Source organism: Trachemys scripta, chromosome 1, assembly GCF_013100865.1.
Source record: "Trachemys scripta elegans isolate TJP31775 chromosome 1, CAS_Tse_1.0, whole genome shotgun sequence".
In the NCBI taxonomy this organism is placed as follows: domain Eukaryota; kingdom Metazoa; phylum Chordata; order Testudines; family Emydidae; genus Trachemys; species Trachemys scripta.
The window spans coordinates 242,551,143-242,568,736 of record NC_048298.1 but is presented as its reverse complement, the minus strand read 5'-3'; the positions used below and the strand labels follow the sequence as shown (position 1 = coordinate 242,568,736).

Below are 17,594 nucleotides of genomic sequence, written 5' to 3'. Positions count from 1 at the left end.
CCCGGAAGCGGAAGTGGCTGCGGTGGTGGTTTCGTTCCCGGAAGCGGCGGTGGTTGAAGTTGGAAGTCCCGGCTTTGGCCCGAGCGAGCGCGGCGGGGGGGGCGAGCTCCGGCTGCGGAGGAGAATGAGGCGCGGGGGCCCCGCCGAGCCCGATTTCAGCCTGGGAGCGGTCCCGGCAGCGCGGCGCGTCTGAGTGAGTGAGAGACACGCGGGGAGGCGCGAGGGCAGCGTGGCGCTGCCGGGGGGAGGGGGCGTCTTCCTGCTGCGGGGAGCCACCTCAGGGCTGCCCCGGCCCCTCCCCCCGCCTGTCACTGGAGGGGGGAGCCCCCCCCCCCCCCCCCCCCGGGTTCGGTGCCTGGTGCTGGGCGGGCTCCTGCCGAGACCCGCAGATCGGAGCCCAGCGAGCCTCCCCCGGGCGGACCCTGCACCGTCCCCGGGCTCCCCCGGTGACTGGGTCGGGGCCGCCGTGGCTGAGCCAAGCTGGGCCGGTAGCGGAGCCCCGTGCGGCGGGGCCGGGCCAGTGTCTCGGCCACAGGGCAGTTCGGTGCCTGTTCTGCGCCCGCCCACGTGAGCCTCGGTCGGGATTTTTTTTTCCCTGGGTCAGAACGATGCGGAGTCGCCAGATAACCCGGCTCTCCCTTTCTGTGTGCGCGGACTGGAGCGTCACTCCGGGCAACCCGCAGCGAACATGAGTGACCGGGAGGAAGTGTGTGTGTGAGGAGGGCACGGCAGGAAAGAGGAGGAAAAGCAGCGGGACACAAGATGCTTTTTCCGGATGTATTAAATCTGTCTAATAATAATAAATTAATAATGCAAGCTTGATAAATTAAGTAATCAAAGCTCAGATGCGTAGCTCAGTTTAGTTAATAACCCATTTTACTGAACAGTTGGATAGTCATTTGTGCTGCATTTATGCTTAAATATTCTTAAAAGTTATTTCTTTTCACTTATGCATTAAGGTAGCTGATTTCCACAAGTTCCTCACATTTATTGTACAGCTTAAATTTAATAAACTGTCCAACACATACACTACTTACTAGAACCTATATACATTTTACAGTATGTAATTTGTTAAAAGTTTCAGATGTCTTGGGATTTTCTCCCCCTCAGTGAAATCAAATAGTATTTTGTAAGTTTGAGAACTTTTTGGCATACAATAATTGAGGTTGATGGGCAGAGCAAGAGTATTAAGAAAGTAACTTGCAGCAGCGAAGTAAGTAGGTCTAATTTTTAGGACCACCGCGTTTACTACTTGCCTCTTAAAATCTTCCCAAATAATCTGAGAGAGAAATTCTTTTTTAAATAACTCAAAATTACAAAGCTTGCAAAACTCAATGATTTCAAAAATAAATGTTTAAGTTTAGAACCCTAATACCTGGTGAGCCAGATCTTGGGTTCAGTGTCCAGTGCAGCTTGTGGGGTATGGGACTGCAAACGTGGCTATAAGCGATGTATGTGACTGTCAGGTACCAGTCTAGGTCTGAGAAGCAATGGAGAGTGGTCTCAGACTGCTCTAAATTGTGCAGGCTGTAGTGGCTCCCACGGGTCTATAATAGCAAAAAGGGGTCAAGTTCTCTTTCATCCAGTCTCATCCCCTAGGCTGGCATTGGGATGGAGGTAGCATAGAACTGACTCTATGCCATCTTGGTATTCCCCTGTGCCAGGAGTATATCCAACCAGCCAATTAAGTTGCCTTTGTGACTGTCTTGCAGGTACCCAATATCTTATACGTATTTTCTATTTGCATTACTAAACTCTTAGATGTTACTACTTAACTGCTAGTCAAGAACAGTTGGCTTCAAGAAACTACTAACATATTCACAAAGATATTGTTTTAAAGGTTCATTAAGGATTACTGATTTTGAGGTCTGCATGTCAGTCAGAGCTGAGATTTCCATAACAAAAAAGTGAATTTTAGATATTTGTTTCATTGTTCCTGTTACCCCAGACTCTGTTTTGGCCAATGTAATAGAAGTGCGTAGTGTAACAATTTCAAATATTAAATTGTTTTATGAATTTTTTGATAAAGTTAAACATTTGACTCTTGGTCATAGTTTTCCAAGAGAAACAATGTACTATTACCTGAAACACTGTGGGCCATGACTTCTCTCTTTAACTAAAATCATTTGGATTTTTTTGGCCATGACAAGCAACCACTTTTAGTATGGTTATAAAGGGCTAATATTTATCCAGGAATGGAAAGGAGGCATGTGTAGACAATAGAATTCAGTTTCTTATCCACTGGCCCAGGAGTCTGAGTTGTCTTCTTAGCTCTTCCAGTAACCCATTCGGTCACCCTTGGACAAGTCACCTTATTCCTCTGTTTCCTAGCTTTCACATTTGTAAAATGAGGACAATACTTACCTTCCTTCATAGGGCACTCACATTTACAGATGGCAAATAATATAAATGGATAATGTCTTATAGGTATCAGAGTAGCAGCCGTGTTAGTCTGTATCCGCAGAAAGAACAGGAGTACTTGTGGCACCTTAGAGACTAACAAATTTATTAGAGCATAAGCTTTCGTGGACTACAGCCCACTTCTTCGCATCCGAAGAAGTGGGCTGTAGTCCACGAAAGCTTATGCTCTAATAAATTTGTTAGTCTCTAAGGTGCCACAAGTACTCCTGTCTTATAGGTAGTTGTACTTAAAGATAATATTGACTATTTGTCATATTTGGGGAAAGGAGGAAATATTGATTAGCTGAAATTAAGTATTTGAAAGGGAATGTTGTTTGAGTCTGGAAGACACTGAAGGAAATAACTGTTTGGCTCCATGATTTACTCCTAGGGGAATTCTTTGCCAAAAAATTAAATATTCTACATACAATATTTTAAAATTCTACATATATTAATTATCAAAATAACATAGTATAATCATAGTTTAGTTATCTAATTTTGAGTATGTATACCTACCAAAAATAAATGTGTACTTTTATTCTTCAAATATCAGCAATATAAGTAAATTGTGACTAGGGTTTTATATTTCATGGTTCTGTGTGAAATTCCTTGCTTTCAAACGATACCTTTCTAAGTGTTGACAGCATGACAGTTATCTTACAAAACTACAATACAGAACCGTATTTTGTGCCCCCAGAGAAACAGTGCAAAGTCACTGTTGGGGAAGTCAGGGGTAACGGAGGGGCTGAGGGTTTCAAAATGTGTGGCTTTCCCAGAAATGCATTTGTAGTTTTATTCTAAGAGCACAATGATTTGTAGCAGGGGCCCCACTTCAGAGGGTAGGCAAAGTTGTGTCAGCAAATAGAACATTTTGTGTTCCAAATATTTTCAAATGAAAAAAAGCTAGGCAATTATTGCTTAACTGTGTCCAAAGTCAGCAGGGTGGGGGTAACTGCCCGCTTTGTGCCATAGCAAATGATACTCCTGATTTCTAGGTTACTCTCTCTGAAATCCAGCTTTGCCTGTTTCTTCTTCCATTGTGCAGATCAGATTAGATTGTGTGTGTGTGTATTGTAGTAAGGCGTTTTACAGCTTGATGGCAGTACTGCTCTCTGAAGAAAATGTTATTTGTAGCTTTCTTTAAAATGATTTTACGTTCATATTAGCTTACTGGGTCTCTTCCAGGGGTTTAATTTCAATTTTGCTCAGAAACGGAATCTTCATTACCGCATATGTGTACACGCTTTCAAATGGTTTTGGGGGAGAGAAGGAAAATTAAAAATCCTACGGGACTCTTTTATTTGGACTCTTTGGGTATCAATTTAATGACATCTCTTCCACCTCTACTCTTGTGGTGTTAATATTATGGAGGGTCTGAAACTGCTCTTCTGTCCAATCTCCTTCGGCTTCTGAGATAACTGGCTCTGTGGATATGGGGAAAGCGGTAGGCGTGATATACTTCAACTTTAGCAAAGCTTTTGATACAGTCTCCCACAGTATTCTTGCCAGCAAGTTAAAGAAGTATGGATTGGATGAATGGATTATAAAGTGGATAGAAAGCTGGCTAGATCGTCGGACTCAACAGGTAGTGATCAACGGCTCGATGTCCAGTTGACAGCCGGTATCAAGCGGAGTGTCCGTGGGGTCAGTCCTGGAGTTGGTTTTGTTCAGTATCTTCATTAATGATCTGGATGATGGGATGGATTGCATCCTCAGCAATTTCATGGATGACAGTAGGCAGTAGGGAGAGGTAGATATGCTGGAGGATAGGGATAGGGTCCAGAATGACCTAGACAAATTAGAGGATTGGGCCAAAACAAATCTGATGAGGTTCAACAAGGACAAGTGCTGAGTCCTGCACTTAGGACGGAAGAATCCCATGCACTGCTACAGACTAGGGACCGAGTGGCTAGGCAGCAGTTCTGCAGAAAAGGACTTGGGGATAACAGTGGGCGAGAAGCTGGATATGAGTCAACAGTGTGCCCTTGTTGCCAAGAAGGCTAACCGCATTTTGGGCTGTATAAGATGGGACATTGCCAGCAGATTGAGGGATGTGATCATTCACTCCTATTTGGCATTGATGAGGCCTCATCTGGAGTACTGTGTCCAGTTTTGTGTCCACACTACAAGAAGGATGTGGAAAAATTGGAGAGCCCAGCAGAGGGCAACAAAAATGATTAGGGGGCTGGAGCACATGACTTATGAGGAGAGGCTGAGGGAACTGGGATTATTTAGTCTGCAGAAGAGAAGAATGGGGTGGGGGGATTTGATAGTTGCTTTCAACTAACTGAAAGGGGGTTCCAAAGAGGATCGAGCTCGGCTGTTATCAGTGGTGGCAGATGATATAACAAGGAGCAGTGGTCTCAAGTTGCAGTGGGGAAGGTCTAGGTTGTATATTAAGAAAAACTATTTCACTAGGAGGGTGGTGAAGCACTGGAATGTGTTACCTAGGGAGGTGGTGGAATCTCCATCCTTAGAGGTTTTTAAGGCCCAGCTTGACAAAGCCATGGCTGGGATGATTTAGTTGTTGTTGGTCCTGCTTTGAGCAGGGGGTTGGACTAGATGACCTCCTGAGGTCTCTTCCAACCCTAATCTTCTATGATTCTGACTGGCTGTAATGCTGAGCACCAATAATAGGACATGGGATGGAACCAGTTAAGTTTCAGATAACTCTCTGGGGAAGAATTCTCTGCTGCCAACTGACCACAATGTTGATTACCAGATACTCAAGGACCCAGATGGGTTTAATATCCTATCAAGTAGCTGATTGTGAAAAGAGATGGATTTATGGTTGTACTGTCTTCCCCCCCTCCTTATTGTCAGATTAAACAAAAGTACTGTTTGTTTTTCCATATCTGTAAAACTTTAGCCACATGACAAACCTGATTTAATTAAATTAAATTCTTAAAGTATTCTTTCTTGACTTTTAGTTGGAGGAGTAGATTGGCTTGGCTTTGCAAGTGCAATTATAAACTTTGGTACAAAGGTTTTATGCAACTTAAATAACAGCATACAGAAGAAGCTCCCAGACTGGTATATGCAGCACTTTGGATGGCCTACAAAGCTTCTTCTATCACAATAAGAAGGATGCCTGCCATCCTGTAAAGTTTCACTTGTGAATGTCAGTCATCATGTAGTGAAGTATGATGTCTGATGTAGTTTATTCAACCGTTCTTATGACTTCCGGAGTTCTTGAGATTTGATCTATGCTGTGACTGTTTCTCTTTGTGTTTTTTCTGATGATAATAATGGTAACCTCATGCACTGGATCACAGGTATTTCCCTCACCAGTGAATGGCTTATATCAAAAAAGGCTTTGGGGTCCCTTTCCTTCTTATTTCAAGGGCAATCATTTATGTCTTCTTCCTCACAGAATAAAAGCACAGCTTTTCTGCCATATCATGGTCACCTGCTTTGTCATTATCCCTGCAGTTCTTGGCACTTGAGGACCAAACCATGGGCATTTTCAATCAGGTCCTTCAGTCAGCGTGCTTAACATTTTTCTGTGCCTACTCTTGTGGTTCTGTTTTCTTGTATTGTGATTCAGTGGCTGCACGGAAATTGAAATCTTAACACTTTTCCAGTGAGTGTTTAGTGTGAATTCCATTAGCAAATTTGCAGATGAACTCAGGCTAGAAATAAGAATAAACACACATGGAAAAAAGAATAAAACTAGAGAGAGAAATTCAGCGAATGTAGTGACCTCTAAGGACGATATCCTGTCCAAACGCCAAGATTGTTTAGTGCATGAACCTCAGGTTGGAGCTAGCATGTTTTGTTGCTGATGCCTGATCACCCTTACAGCATAACAGGGTCCCATCTGGAGCCGACAGTCACTCAGACTGACTTTCTTAGATGTCTTTAGTAATTAGATAAGGACTCTTTAGGGGTTAATTCCACTTCTCATTATTACTATAACTCTTCTAGTTGGCATCAGTCTCAATGCATACAGTGGGCTATGTTGTGGATCTGGTTTATATATTGGGATAAGTAGTTGGAGGGATAGAGTTTACTCCCATGTCATGGACTGACCACTGTGTCCCTCATTTTGATCTCTGGGTGTACTTTTCTCATTGGGGCATGAACTTGCTTTGGCATCCTGACCTTCTCCTGAACCAGTATTGTTTCTGCTGATCACAAGGAGGTACAAACAACTGACCTCGCAGTAGCCTTAGGACATTAAAACCACCTGAGGTCATCACCGTGGATGATGGTACAAATACTGCTAAATACCTTTCCCACTTGATGGCCTGTAACAAATGAATCCGGAGGAAATATGGCTAGAAAGCTGGTAGCAGAAATCTTAAACAGAATCTGAACAACTGTGGCATTAAGCAGCATAGGTACAAAATGGGGGTGGGGACAAGTAGTAGGCATCCATCACAATTTCATCTGGTCATAATCCAGCTATAATACTTTTTCAGGTAACTAAGGGCTATAGTTGCAAATGCCTTGCTGCAAGGGATTGGGGAAGTTGGTCTGTTTGACAATTTATATAGAAATAGTCTAAGACTGAAGACACTTACCACTCTTACTTCCATACCTGTGACATCGTTTTTATTTCTGGATCCTAGAACTAATGCCCAGGAAGCAGTTTTACAAACTGATCAAATCACCATGTGTGCCCATGCTTTGTTCTGCAATTTGGGGGCAATAATGTTGCTGTCAGCCACTGTATTTGAGGGGATTATTAGTACTAAGTAGTATTCAAATGAAAACAAAAGAGAACTCTCCTAGGAGTTGCAAAGCCTATTTTACTCTTCTCACCGATTATCAGAGATCCTAGTTTTCCATGATGATAAAACCAAAATTCTCTGACTTAAAACCCCCCACAAAAATCCGCATTTTTTCGCAATTAAAATGAAATGCTGAACTTTAGTTTTCCTACCCACAATATATATAGGTATCTGTTGAACACAGTCTTTTATTGATCTACATTGGAACTCTGTTTATCTGAGCTAATTGGCACTGGGCCAGATGAGATAATCAAAAATTTGGATAATCTGGCAAATGGGCAGAGACCTTCAGCCCCAGGCAGCGGAGCTCCCACTGTCAGCTGAAGCCTGAGCCCTGCTGCCTGGGGCTCACAGCCCTGGTTCGGTTAAGACAGATAATGGAGGCTCAGATTAACAGGGTTCCGCTGTAGCTAATGTATGCTTTTTCACAAAACTAAAGATTCTGTATAAAAACACGAATTTCGTGGTTTTCCATGACAAATGAATTTCTAGGAGCCCTGCTGATTATTACAGTTGAACTTTGGGAAGTGATTAAAGTGATCCAGTTACATAAAAGATGAAATAAACAGTAGTTCGTTGTTACCTTTTGTTTATGCAATGGTTTACTAATAATCTTCAGGAATATGAATGCTTGCTTGACTGTTTTCCATGTTTGATATTTATGTATGTATATTTGGGTTTTTTTGCAGGATACATATGGACTAAAAGATCAATCACTACTGCAATGGAAAAGTCATGGATGCTTTGGACCTTTGTTGAAAGGTGGCTACTGGCTTTGGCATCATGGTCTTGGGGTCTCTGCCGTATTTCTCTTCTACCTTTGATAGTAACTTTTCATTTGTATGGCGGCATTACTTTACTTATGTTAATATTTGTATCGATAGCAGGTATACTATATAAATTCCAGGATGTACTGCTTTACTTCCCAGAACAGCCCTCTTCTTCACGCCTTTATGTTCCTATGCCTACCGGTATACCACATGAAAACATCTTCATCAAAACCAAAGATGGAGTTCTTCTCAATCTTATTCTGTTGAGATACACTGGGGACAATGCAGCGTATTCTCCTACTATCATTTATTTTCATGGGAATGCAGGCAACATTGGTCACAGGTTACCGAATGCTTTGCTGATGCTGGTAAACTTGAAAGTAAATTTGCTGCTGGTTGATTATAGAGGTTATGGAAAAAGTGAAGGAGAAGCAAGTGAAGAAGGTTTATACTTAGATTCTGAGGCTGTGCTAGACTACGTGATGACTAGGTCTGACCTTGATAAAACAAAAATCTTTCTTTTTGGCCGTTCCTTGGGGGGAGCAGTGGCGGTTCATTTAGCTTCTGAAAATTCCCATAGGATTTCTGCCATAATGGTGGAGAACACATTTCTTAGCATTCCACATATGGCCAGCACTTTGTTTTCTTTCTTCCCAATGAGATATCTTCCTTTGTGGTGCTACAAAAATCAATACCTGTCCTACAGAAAAATCTCTCAGTGCAGAATGCCTTCCCTCTTCATCTCTGGGCTATCTGACCAGTTAATTCCTCCAGTTATGATGAAGCAGCTTTATGAATTATCCCCGTCTCGGACAAAGAGATTGGCAATATTTCCAGATGGAACTCACAATGACACTTGGCAGTGTCAAGGTTATTTCACTGCACTTGAACAGTTCATCAAAGAAGTAATAAAGAGTCACTCCCCTGAAGAAATGGCAAAAACATCATCCAATGTAACAATAATATAATCGATATTCCCTTTTTTCTGATAAAACTGCACTGTACCTTGATTTGTGAAAAACTGTAAAAGAATGTCAATTTTTAAATGTATATTATCTCTGTACTTGCCTAAAGAGTGAAATTAAACTTGGAAAGGTCTAATACTTTATTATGATCATCCATATAGTTTTTACATTTGCAACATTGTAAATGAGTGAACAGTTTTACAGGTCTTTCCCATACACCTTTTGGATTTGTTTATTCTTCCACTTGTTCGATATATACAATGAAGGCTGTTAAACTTCTTGTGACTACATTATTACAATTTACATTAGTTTAAGATGACAGAAGGCACTTCAGTATTCTCTGCTGTATGTATCAGCTATTTGGCCAATCATGATTAGCAAAATATGTTCCATAACAATATTTCTCTTCTAGGATTTAGTTTAAGTATACCATGCATGATAGTGTTTTATTCTTTGAATTTCTGTGTTATGCAAGATATGCTAAGTAATGTAAATATCATTAATGGCAGCGTATACCTAAGGGTGTGCGATCCTGATTATTTTTATGGTTATATATGTTATATTACAAATTGAAGGTTAAGAGGAAAAGCCAATTTTCTATATTATTTTCATTATTTTTACTGTAGTAGTGCTCACAAATTTGAGTGTCCATGCCTAAAGGCCAAGAGATGTTTTTTCCTTGTACAGCCTGCTATCTGAGAAGAGAATTAACCGATGAAGAGAGGGGAAAAAATGTACCATCCAAATATAACTCTTTCAGAACAATTATTGTTTGTCCACAGCTCTTCAACTTAGCCATTATTAGTTGCTTTTTGTTGGCATCACAACACAATCATCAGTTTAGGCAGGGTGTCCCATGTCTAGGTCAGGATAGCAGAAAGAGCAACACTATTTGTTTAAGAGATGGCAGGTGGGGTGCTACATATAAACTTACATTTGATTTTAAATTTGATGAACTTAAACATGTCTGTACTCCCTCTACATACACTTCTAAAACAAGTAGTCTGTTAAAACAGAGTTTGATTTGTACGGTTTCTATGATAGGGATAAGAAAGCCACATAAACATTTAGACTCAGCAGATTTATGATTTGTTAAAGCCTAGTGAATATAGATCATTTTATTTTAACTTTTAGCCTTTTGTTTGCGGATTTTTTATTTAAATTTTATTGTATATTGTGCAGATTGTAAGTACCATCAACAAAAATGTGAATTTCTTCCAGTCACATTAAGAGTTAATGGTGACCACTTTAGTGTCAACAGTGTTGAATAATAAGATAAGAGCCTGATTGTGACTGTCCTTCTAGAATGAGGATCCTTGCTTGAACAACTATACCAAAGCTGTCTGGCATCTGCTCAGTTAACATGTACAAATATATAAAATACCTTGTCTAGGTTTAATTACTCATTTGCTGCAGATGATATGCAGTTTGCCTATTCAACAAATAGCTTTTTTTTTAACCAGAGTAAGTATATCTGTGAAAAAAGGTTTTCCATTCAAAAATCTGTACCATTGCTGTTTCAGACTGAATTCTCTTAAGCCCTAATTCAGGAAAGCACTTCAGCACATGCTTAAATCCATTCCTGTTTAGGAGTAGCACTTAAGCATGTGCCCAAGGTCCGTTAGCTTCAGTGAACAAAGCTGCATTCCTGAACTGGTGCCTTAATGACTACTTTATTATATAGAAGTACAGGTATTGCACATGGATATGTCTTTATCAACAAATTAAATATGGACATGAGGGGTGAAATTTCTCAACTAGAGAAAATAGTTTTCAACGATGGTTACTCATTTTTCTTAATAAAGACATATCCTATATTGCTGCCATCTCAGTGACAAGTATATTTTTAATACTGCAGCCAGAAGTCCTTTAAAATGACTGGAGTCAACATTGGAACTGCCTCGTGTTATAAACTCTCCTTGTCTCCTCTAATTATTTCAGTGTTGTGCAGTATATTTCTTTTCCTGTGTGATGTAGAAGTGGCAACCTTCTTAACAGCTAAAAGAATTTAATGGATCATAATGTTCGTTTACTTGGTATATTCCTATCAGACCGTGTATATTTTTCACAAATTTTGTTCTTGTGTTGTACTATTTCAGCTACATCACAGATTTGGAACTGACTAAATTCCTACAGAAAATACTCGGATATAATTTATTTATTCTAAGTGGGACAAATATTGCTGTTCTGAAAGAAAAAGCTTTTAATAGTAGCAGCCACTCATGCAGATTATTTGTTGACTGTTGTAAATTCAGCTCTGTAAATAGCTGCTTCAAAAGTTGTCATATCTGGCCATTATTAAATTATGCCCAATATAAAATATGGATTTCCAAAGCAAAAGCTGAACATAAATTAAATGTGTATTTTTAGTGTAAACTCTGACTCCATAAAGGGCTCTTTATACACTTGTATCATCTGAGTAGGGAATGTTGAATTGGGCCCATAGTTGCAAAAGCAACGTGTGGGGAGGGAAGGGGCAGGAAATCATGACAAACTAGAACTGTTTAGCAATGCACTCTTGATCACCAAACCATATCACCATAGTGACTGTGGGTTTTCAAGTCATATATCTGAAAACCTGCACATTGTGATAAATATTTATCCCAGGTATGAGGTGTCTATATTCATAGGATTTATTAAACTGAATACTGACCCTCCACTTTTTACTCCTTCAACCACATACACATGTTCAGACTCCTTTCCTGTGCCATATAGGGATAGGGTCATGTTAAGCAGTGTGAATGAGAAACTGAATCTCTAAAAGACGTTTACCTTTTCGCTTTGAAATCCATCTGGGGCAGGTGGGAGGGAATTCTTAAACCAATTTTGTTAAGTTCTGTTTTCTGTAAATACTATACTGCTGTCAATGTGATTATTTATTGGTAACAAAAGTGGAAAATTATCCCCCCCCCCCCCCCCCCCCCCCGTGAGGGAATCCTTCCCAGCTGGAACATCTGACAAGTCAAGATTTTTGTCTACAGCAATGCACTCATTCTGGCTCCAAATTGTACAGTGACAAACCAGTGTTTTGCTGTTGAATTTTCAGTTTGAGAAGCAGCTGTTATGGTTGGGTATTGAGAAGAATCTTTGCCGTTTGGCTAAAGTATTACTGCTGTTATATCATTTGTGTTTAACTGAAAAATAAATTGAAGGGTAATTAAGTCAATTGCACCTTTGCCAGTGCTCCTCTATGTAGAATATTCCCTCTTGCAAAAAATAACAGTAAGATAAAGTGTTTAACTGTGAACCATATATATTCTTATTTTGTACGATTACCAATCATAGACTTGTTTGGGGAGAAGGGACTAAGTAGTCTGGATCCAGGGTTTACAGAGGGGTCGCTCTTCGGTTTAAAGATATAGTAGTATACGCTTGAGTAGGAACTGCCCATATATATATATATAAATAGACTTCAAAAGAATTGGGAGTCAAAATAGAGTAGCTGTGCCACTAGTGTTCTTGTGATAAATCCCCCCCAGGCAAGAGTACTTTATTTCTCAATGTAATTAGTGGAAATAATGCTTCCTATTGGCCCATGTTTACATTCCTAATATCTAGTTCTGAAACTGTGAAATGCAAAGATATAAGCTTTCAAAGCGGGGGGAAATGACTAATATAGGTGCCCTCATGTCCATTCTCAGGTAAAAGAATACAGCACAAACATACTTGGCAGACTTGATATTTGTGGACAATCTCCCAGTTGTAAGGGTAGATGCACTCTCACATTCTCACTCTCTCTCCTGACTAATTAGTAGTGTCACCTTGGATGTTCTTATGGTGACAAATGTAAAAGTGAATAGTTCTGACCCTAAAATCCTAAGATTTGACAAGTTTACATGATTTGACACTTTCAGTTAGCAAAGAGATGCAGATATACCTTCAGTTATATTTCATAAATCACTTTCTTCAAGTGCATTTTAAAAGAATGATGTGCCAATTTGCAAGAGACACTTTGCCAAAAATAAAACTAATGCCTCCTGCACAGGATGGGATTAAACTACGATTGGTGTGTCCCGTTTAGAACAATTTATAATGCTGTCCTGTCTGTATAGTTTACAGTAGAATCGTGCAGAAGAGAGAAGCCTATATAGCTAAAGCATATTCAATAGCTGGTGTTCCGAATTTAAAGTCAGTCATTGAATGTTCAAGGAATGAATTTTCTTTAATTTTTTAGTATTCAGTTTAAGTATCCTACGAAGCAGTACTTCTAATTCTATATTTTGTCCCCTAAGCATAAATGTGTCAGTCTACGTGCTAACCATTGCAGTTTTTACAAACACTTTCATTCTAGTCTGGTTTTTACAATAAAATTGATTTTACAAAACACATTCTATTTTTATGTACTGACGTGCAATAAATTGATACATTAAAAGTGCCATTAATGTCTTGTTCCAGTTTGTGATATGTTTTCAGAATGAATTTAGGCTTTTTTGGATTGCCTGGTAACTGCTGCTGTTTAACAGGTAAAATATTTACAATTTATTTACAAAACAAATCAATGTAAATGGAATACAGATTGCCCATATTAGATGTTCTGTTACTGCACAGAAATATAATTGACAAGGTGGTTAGTAGATTAATTTTTTTTTTTAAATTGCAAGCATCCATTTCTATGACCTCTAACCTATTTTCAGCTTTTCAGAGTACAGCTCATAATCGGTGACCTTCTGCTACCCTTTTTCACCTTTACATTTTTCAGATTTCCTCTTCTCCCCGCCCCCTTATATTTCCTCTTTCAGACTGAAAGATTGTCTGAATATTTAGTTTCTTAATCTGGATTAAAAGCAAGGTGAAAACATTCTGAAATCTGTACAGGATGTCTTCCATCCTCCCAAAAAACTTTCACTAGCTCCACTACCTAATCATCCTGAGATACAAATTTAAAATGTCAGTGGCATACTTGATTTTATGCAGGCTTATGTAATCATATCTGGCTTTTAACCTGTGCTTGCAAAACTATATTATGTCATAGGCAAATCCCTACTTACCGCACAAGACTGTGAAAACTACTGTTGGGGTTTTGTTCATCACCATTCCTCAGTGACTGAGGGATTTCTTGCCCTTTTATATTACTTCAATATTACCCCTCCAGGATATAAAAGGGTTATGGTATGTCTTTCACCTTCTTTTGAAAGACCTAGAGGACAGAATTTAAAATTCACCATTTGAACTTCCAGGCAAAAAGAGTTTTAACTTGTTTAGTTCTCAGAAAGGAAATTTAAAAGGGAAAATTGCAAGGAAAAGTCATGTCTTATTTTTTTGTTGTTTTTTTTAAAACCCTACACAATGCACAGTAGTTCCCTGAATGTTAAGCATATTCCACATGCAAGTAATTCCACATGCATGGAAGAGCTCGGCATTAATTTTTGAAAGGTTAATGGTTTACCTACACTTGTCTTAACTATGAAAAATGAATAAACATGTAATTTAAGAAATACAGTGAAATAGAAGTGGTTGGATTGCATGGTACAGGAACCTGAGTAGAATGAGATTTTCTATATATTTCATATAAACAGTATCCTGTAACAGCTTCATAAAGTTTTCTGTGCTCCACTTGAGACATATTTAAAGGGGTTTTATTTTTCAAAGCATTTTTTCCTGAAAAAAAAGACTCCTTTAAATATCTCTCAAATTGGTGACCTAAAACCACTAAAGGAAAACCTCGGGCATTAGCTTGATTTCCCCCCCCCCCTTTCCCCTGCTAATCTAAACAGTTGTGAAATAACCATGTTGATCTTTAACTTGTCATTAGAGTTGAGCCCCCTCCCCCCCCAATGTTGATTAATAGGAGCAGTTCATCTTTCTCTGAGCTATTTTGTCATGCTGTGTGCAAGCTCTGCATATGGTGCAGCATGAGTTTATTGGTGCACATTTTGAAGATTATCTTTTCACTCATAAGATTTAGGCTTAGCTTTTAAATAAAAGCTTAGGTGCTGGAGCACAATAATAAAGAAACTTTAAAATGGAAAAAATAGGCAGCTGTTTGCATAGACACTCGCAACTGCATTATACATAGAGCCATGGATGTATATTGCCTCTAATCTAAGAAAAGTGCTGACTCCACCTGCTTTCTCAAGGAGGCAAAGACTTCAGGGTTTGTAACTCACAAGGCAGTGTGCCAACTGGTTGTAAAATTTGAAACTGAAAGGCTGTGCCAAGGGCACAGTATTCTGTGTTCCGTGAAGACTGTAGCAGCTCAATGGGAGAGCTGGCTGTGTGTAAATGAGACTATGACTTGACACTACTAAGATCCTTAGCCCTGTGCTCCCTTTGTTACTGGGTCTGCAGGGACCCTAACTACTACTGTAGCCCATGAACTCAGACTCCAAGGCCATAAGGTACTGTTGTGATCTTCTAGTCTGACCTGTATAACACAGGCCCTAGAACTTGCCCCAAAATAATTCCTAGAGGATATCTAGAGTACCCACTTCCAGCTGAGGAGGGGTGGTTTCCTTTTAACTTCATCACGACTCATTTTAGCTCAGATGTACAAAGCTTGTTTAGTTGTGTTTTACATAAGGACATGGGTAAAGGCAGTAGCGTTATGTTGCTAGGTAACCAAACTATTGGGAATTCTGTACAAGGTAAGCTTTGTTTTTTCTCATGCTTCCCCAGCTCAAGCAGTGTGACCCTTTTCTAAAGTCCTTTTCCAGCATGCAACCAGACAGAAGAAATGATTGCTGAGGGTGGCTCCAAAATATAAATCCCATTCATTTCTATTTGATCCTGTTTTACTTTCTGTATGGGACTCTATCTTTTCTTGTTCTACAGTTTGCTTCATAAAATAATCCTCTGCTTATTTTTTCTTTCCTGTAGTATTCCTGTTCTCTTTAAAAGGCACTCTAAAATAACCATGTTCACAGAGCATTCAATGGAACTGTAGATGTAAATTGCCCATCTATGTAGTTTACATGACTTTTGTGCACTGTGGAGTGAAGGCCTGAACTTGCAGTTCTTGCACAGACAAAATTGCTACTGACATCAGTGTGAATTTTGTGTGAGTGGAAATGTAGATGGTAACTATATGAAAAAGATAAAGTGGTGGGGGTGGGAGAGTGGAGTCTGTGGTGAATCACAGAAGAAGAAAAATAAAATTACTCAAATTGTAACATATAAGCCAAGCAGCTGTGTTATACTTCCAAAAAAGAAATACATACCCTGAAGAGACAGTTTTGAATTTGGTGCAATATTTCTTGACTTGTATACTAAGGTGTATACTGCCTTTCAAATGGGTTTTTTTCAGGCTGTATTTTAATACGTAATTTAAGTAGGATCATAAGGAGATATTTTCTCTAAAGCTAGCTAGAGAGGAAGCCTCTGTATTTCACTCATTCTTCCCCTGTCCGAAATGTGTACAGTACTGCTAAATTATTTCTAGCTTTTAAAAAGAAAATTGTGTTATGTGATTATACTTAAATTACCTGAGCAGCCCCCTAGACACTGCATACATAGCCAAGATAACAGTGAAGGAACAGCTATAGCCATGCTGTGTCCTGTGTGAGACCGGGACTTCCTTCTTATTTCCTGATTCTTAAGGGCTGGCCTTCACTCCTGGGAGATTGACGCTGCTGCAATCGATGCAGCAGGGATCAATTTAGCAGGTCTACTGAAGACCTGCTAAACCAGTGGTAGAGTACTCTCCAGTCGACCCTGGTACTCCAGCTTTCCGAGAAGAGTAAGGGAAGTCAACTGGAGAGCGTCTCCTGTCCACTCAGTGCAGTGAAAACACCGGGGTAAGTTGACCCTAGCTGCGTCAACTCCAGCTACGTTATTCATGTATCTGGAGTAGCATAACTTAGATCGACTTACCCCCGTAGTGAAAACAATCCCTCTATCGTGGTCCAGATGCTGGTACTTGAAGGTGCTTGGGAAATTTGCTCTTCATCTCAGAGGGCTGGGTCTAAGCATGCTGCTGCTTAAGTAGGGGCAAGGTGAGTGTGACCTTGTTTCATCGGGAGCTGTTGTATAAGATTGTCTGAAGTCAGACAGAGTCTGACTGGCCACTTTGGAAAGGGAGGGGGTTAGAGAAAGGACTTTGAATAATATGTTTGTGAAAATGGAAGCTCTGCTCACTCCTCTGTTCCTTGCTCTAACCTCTATGTGCTCCATGCTGTCTTGTATACTGGGGCATGCCAGCCTGTTCTGTTTTGGGGGGTTTTAAGCAGTTATAGGAAACAGTGCCATTCTCATGCTAATTTCAAAGTATCCGATGTTGACCCATCGGTCGGTTAGCCATTCTGCACTTTGCAGCTGAACATACACCTATAGCATAGACCACAGGCTTCGGTGGACAGAGATTCTGCATAGTGGCATCCAAGGATTTGTCCTAACACTCTTTAAAACCATGAGATTTTGTTTTAAATTATTTGAATTTATCCCTTGGCCATCTCTTAAATATTTATTCCTCTGACCTTATTCATGAGACTTGTAGTCTTATGTGCTTTTTAAAAACTTCTTTGTGAGAAATAATTTTCATTCCTTAAAGAGGAAGGATGCTTTTGTGGTTAGGGCACTGGACTGGAACTCAAGAAATCAAGGGTTCAGTTCCTGACTCAACCACAGACTTCCTGTCGGACCTTGGGCATGTAAATCTCTCTGTGCCTTGGTTCCCCATTTGTTTAATGGATATAATAAAATACGTAGTAGATTTTTAGGTTAGAAGGGCCATTATGGTCATCTAGTCTGACCTGCATGATGCAGGCCAAAAAATCCTCACCCTGTAA

General features: G+C 39.9%; 1 protein-coding gene across 1 annotated transcript; it reads left to right on the top strand.

Annotated features, from left to right (window-relative positions):
* The first annotated feature begins 24 nt into the window (after nt 1-24).
* ABHD13 (abhydrolase domain containing 13) lies at nt 25-11,790 on the top strand. The gene is made up of 2 exons (XM_034758180.1): nt 25-193; nt 7,826-11,790. The coding sequence occupies exon 2, from the start codon at nt 7,861-7,863 to the stop codon at nt 8,872-8,874; it is 1,014 nt and encodes a 337-aa protein (XP_034614071.1). The 5' UTR covers nt 25-193; nt 7,826-7,860; the 3' UTR covers nt 8,875-11,790.
* The last annotated feature ends 5,804 nt before the right edge of the window (nt 11,791-17,594 follow it).

Excerpts from the sequence above, each read along its gene's own strand:
- ABHD13 (XM_034758180.1), top strand. The coding sequence starts at position 7,861 with ATGGAAAAGTCATGGATGCTTTGGACCTTTGTTGAAAGGTGGCTACTG.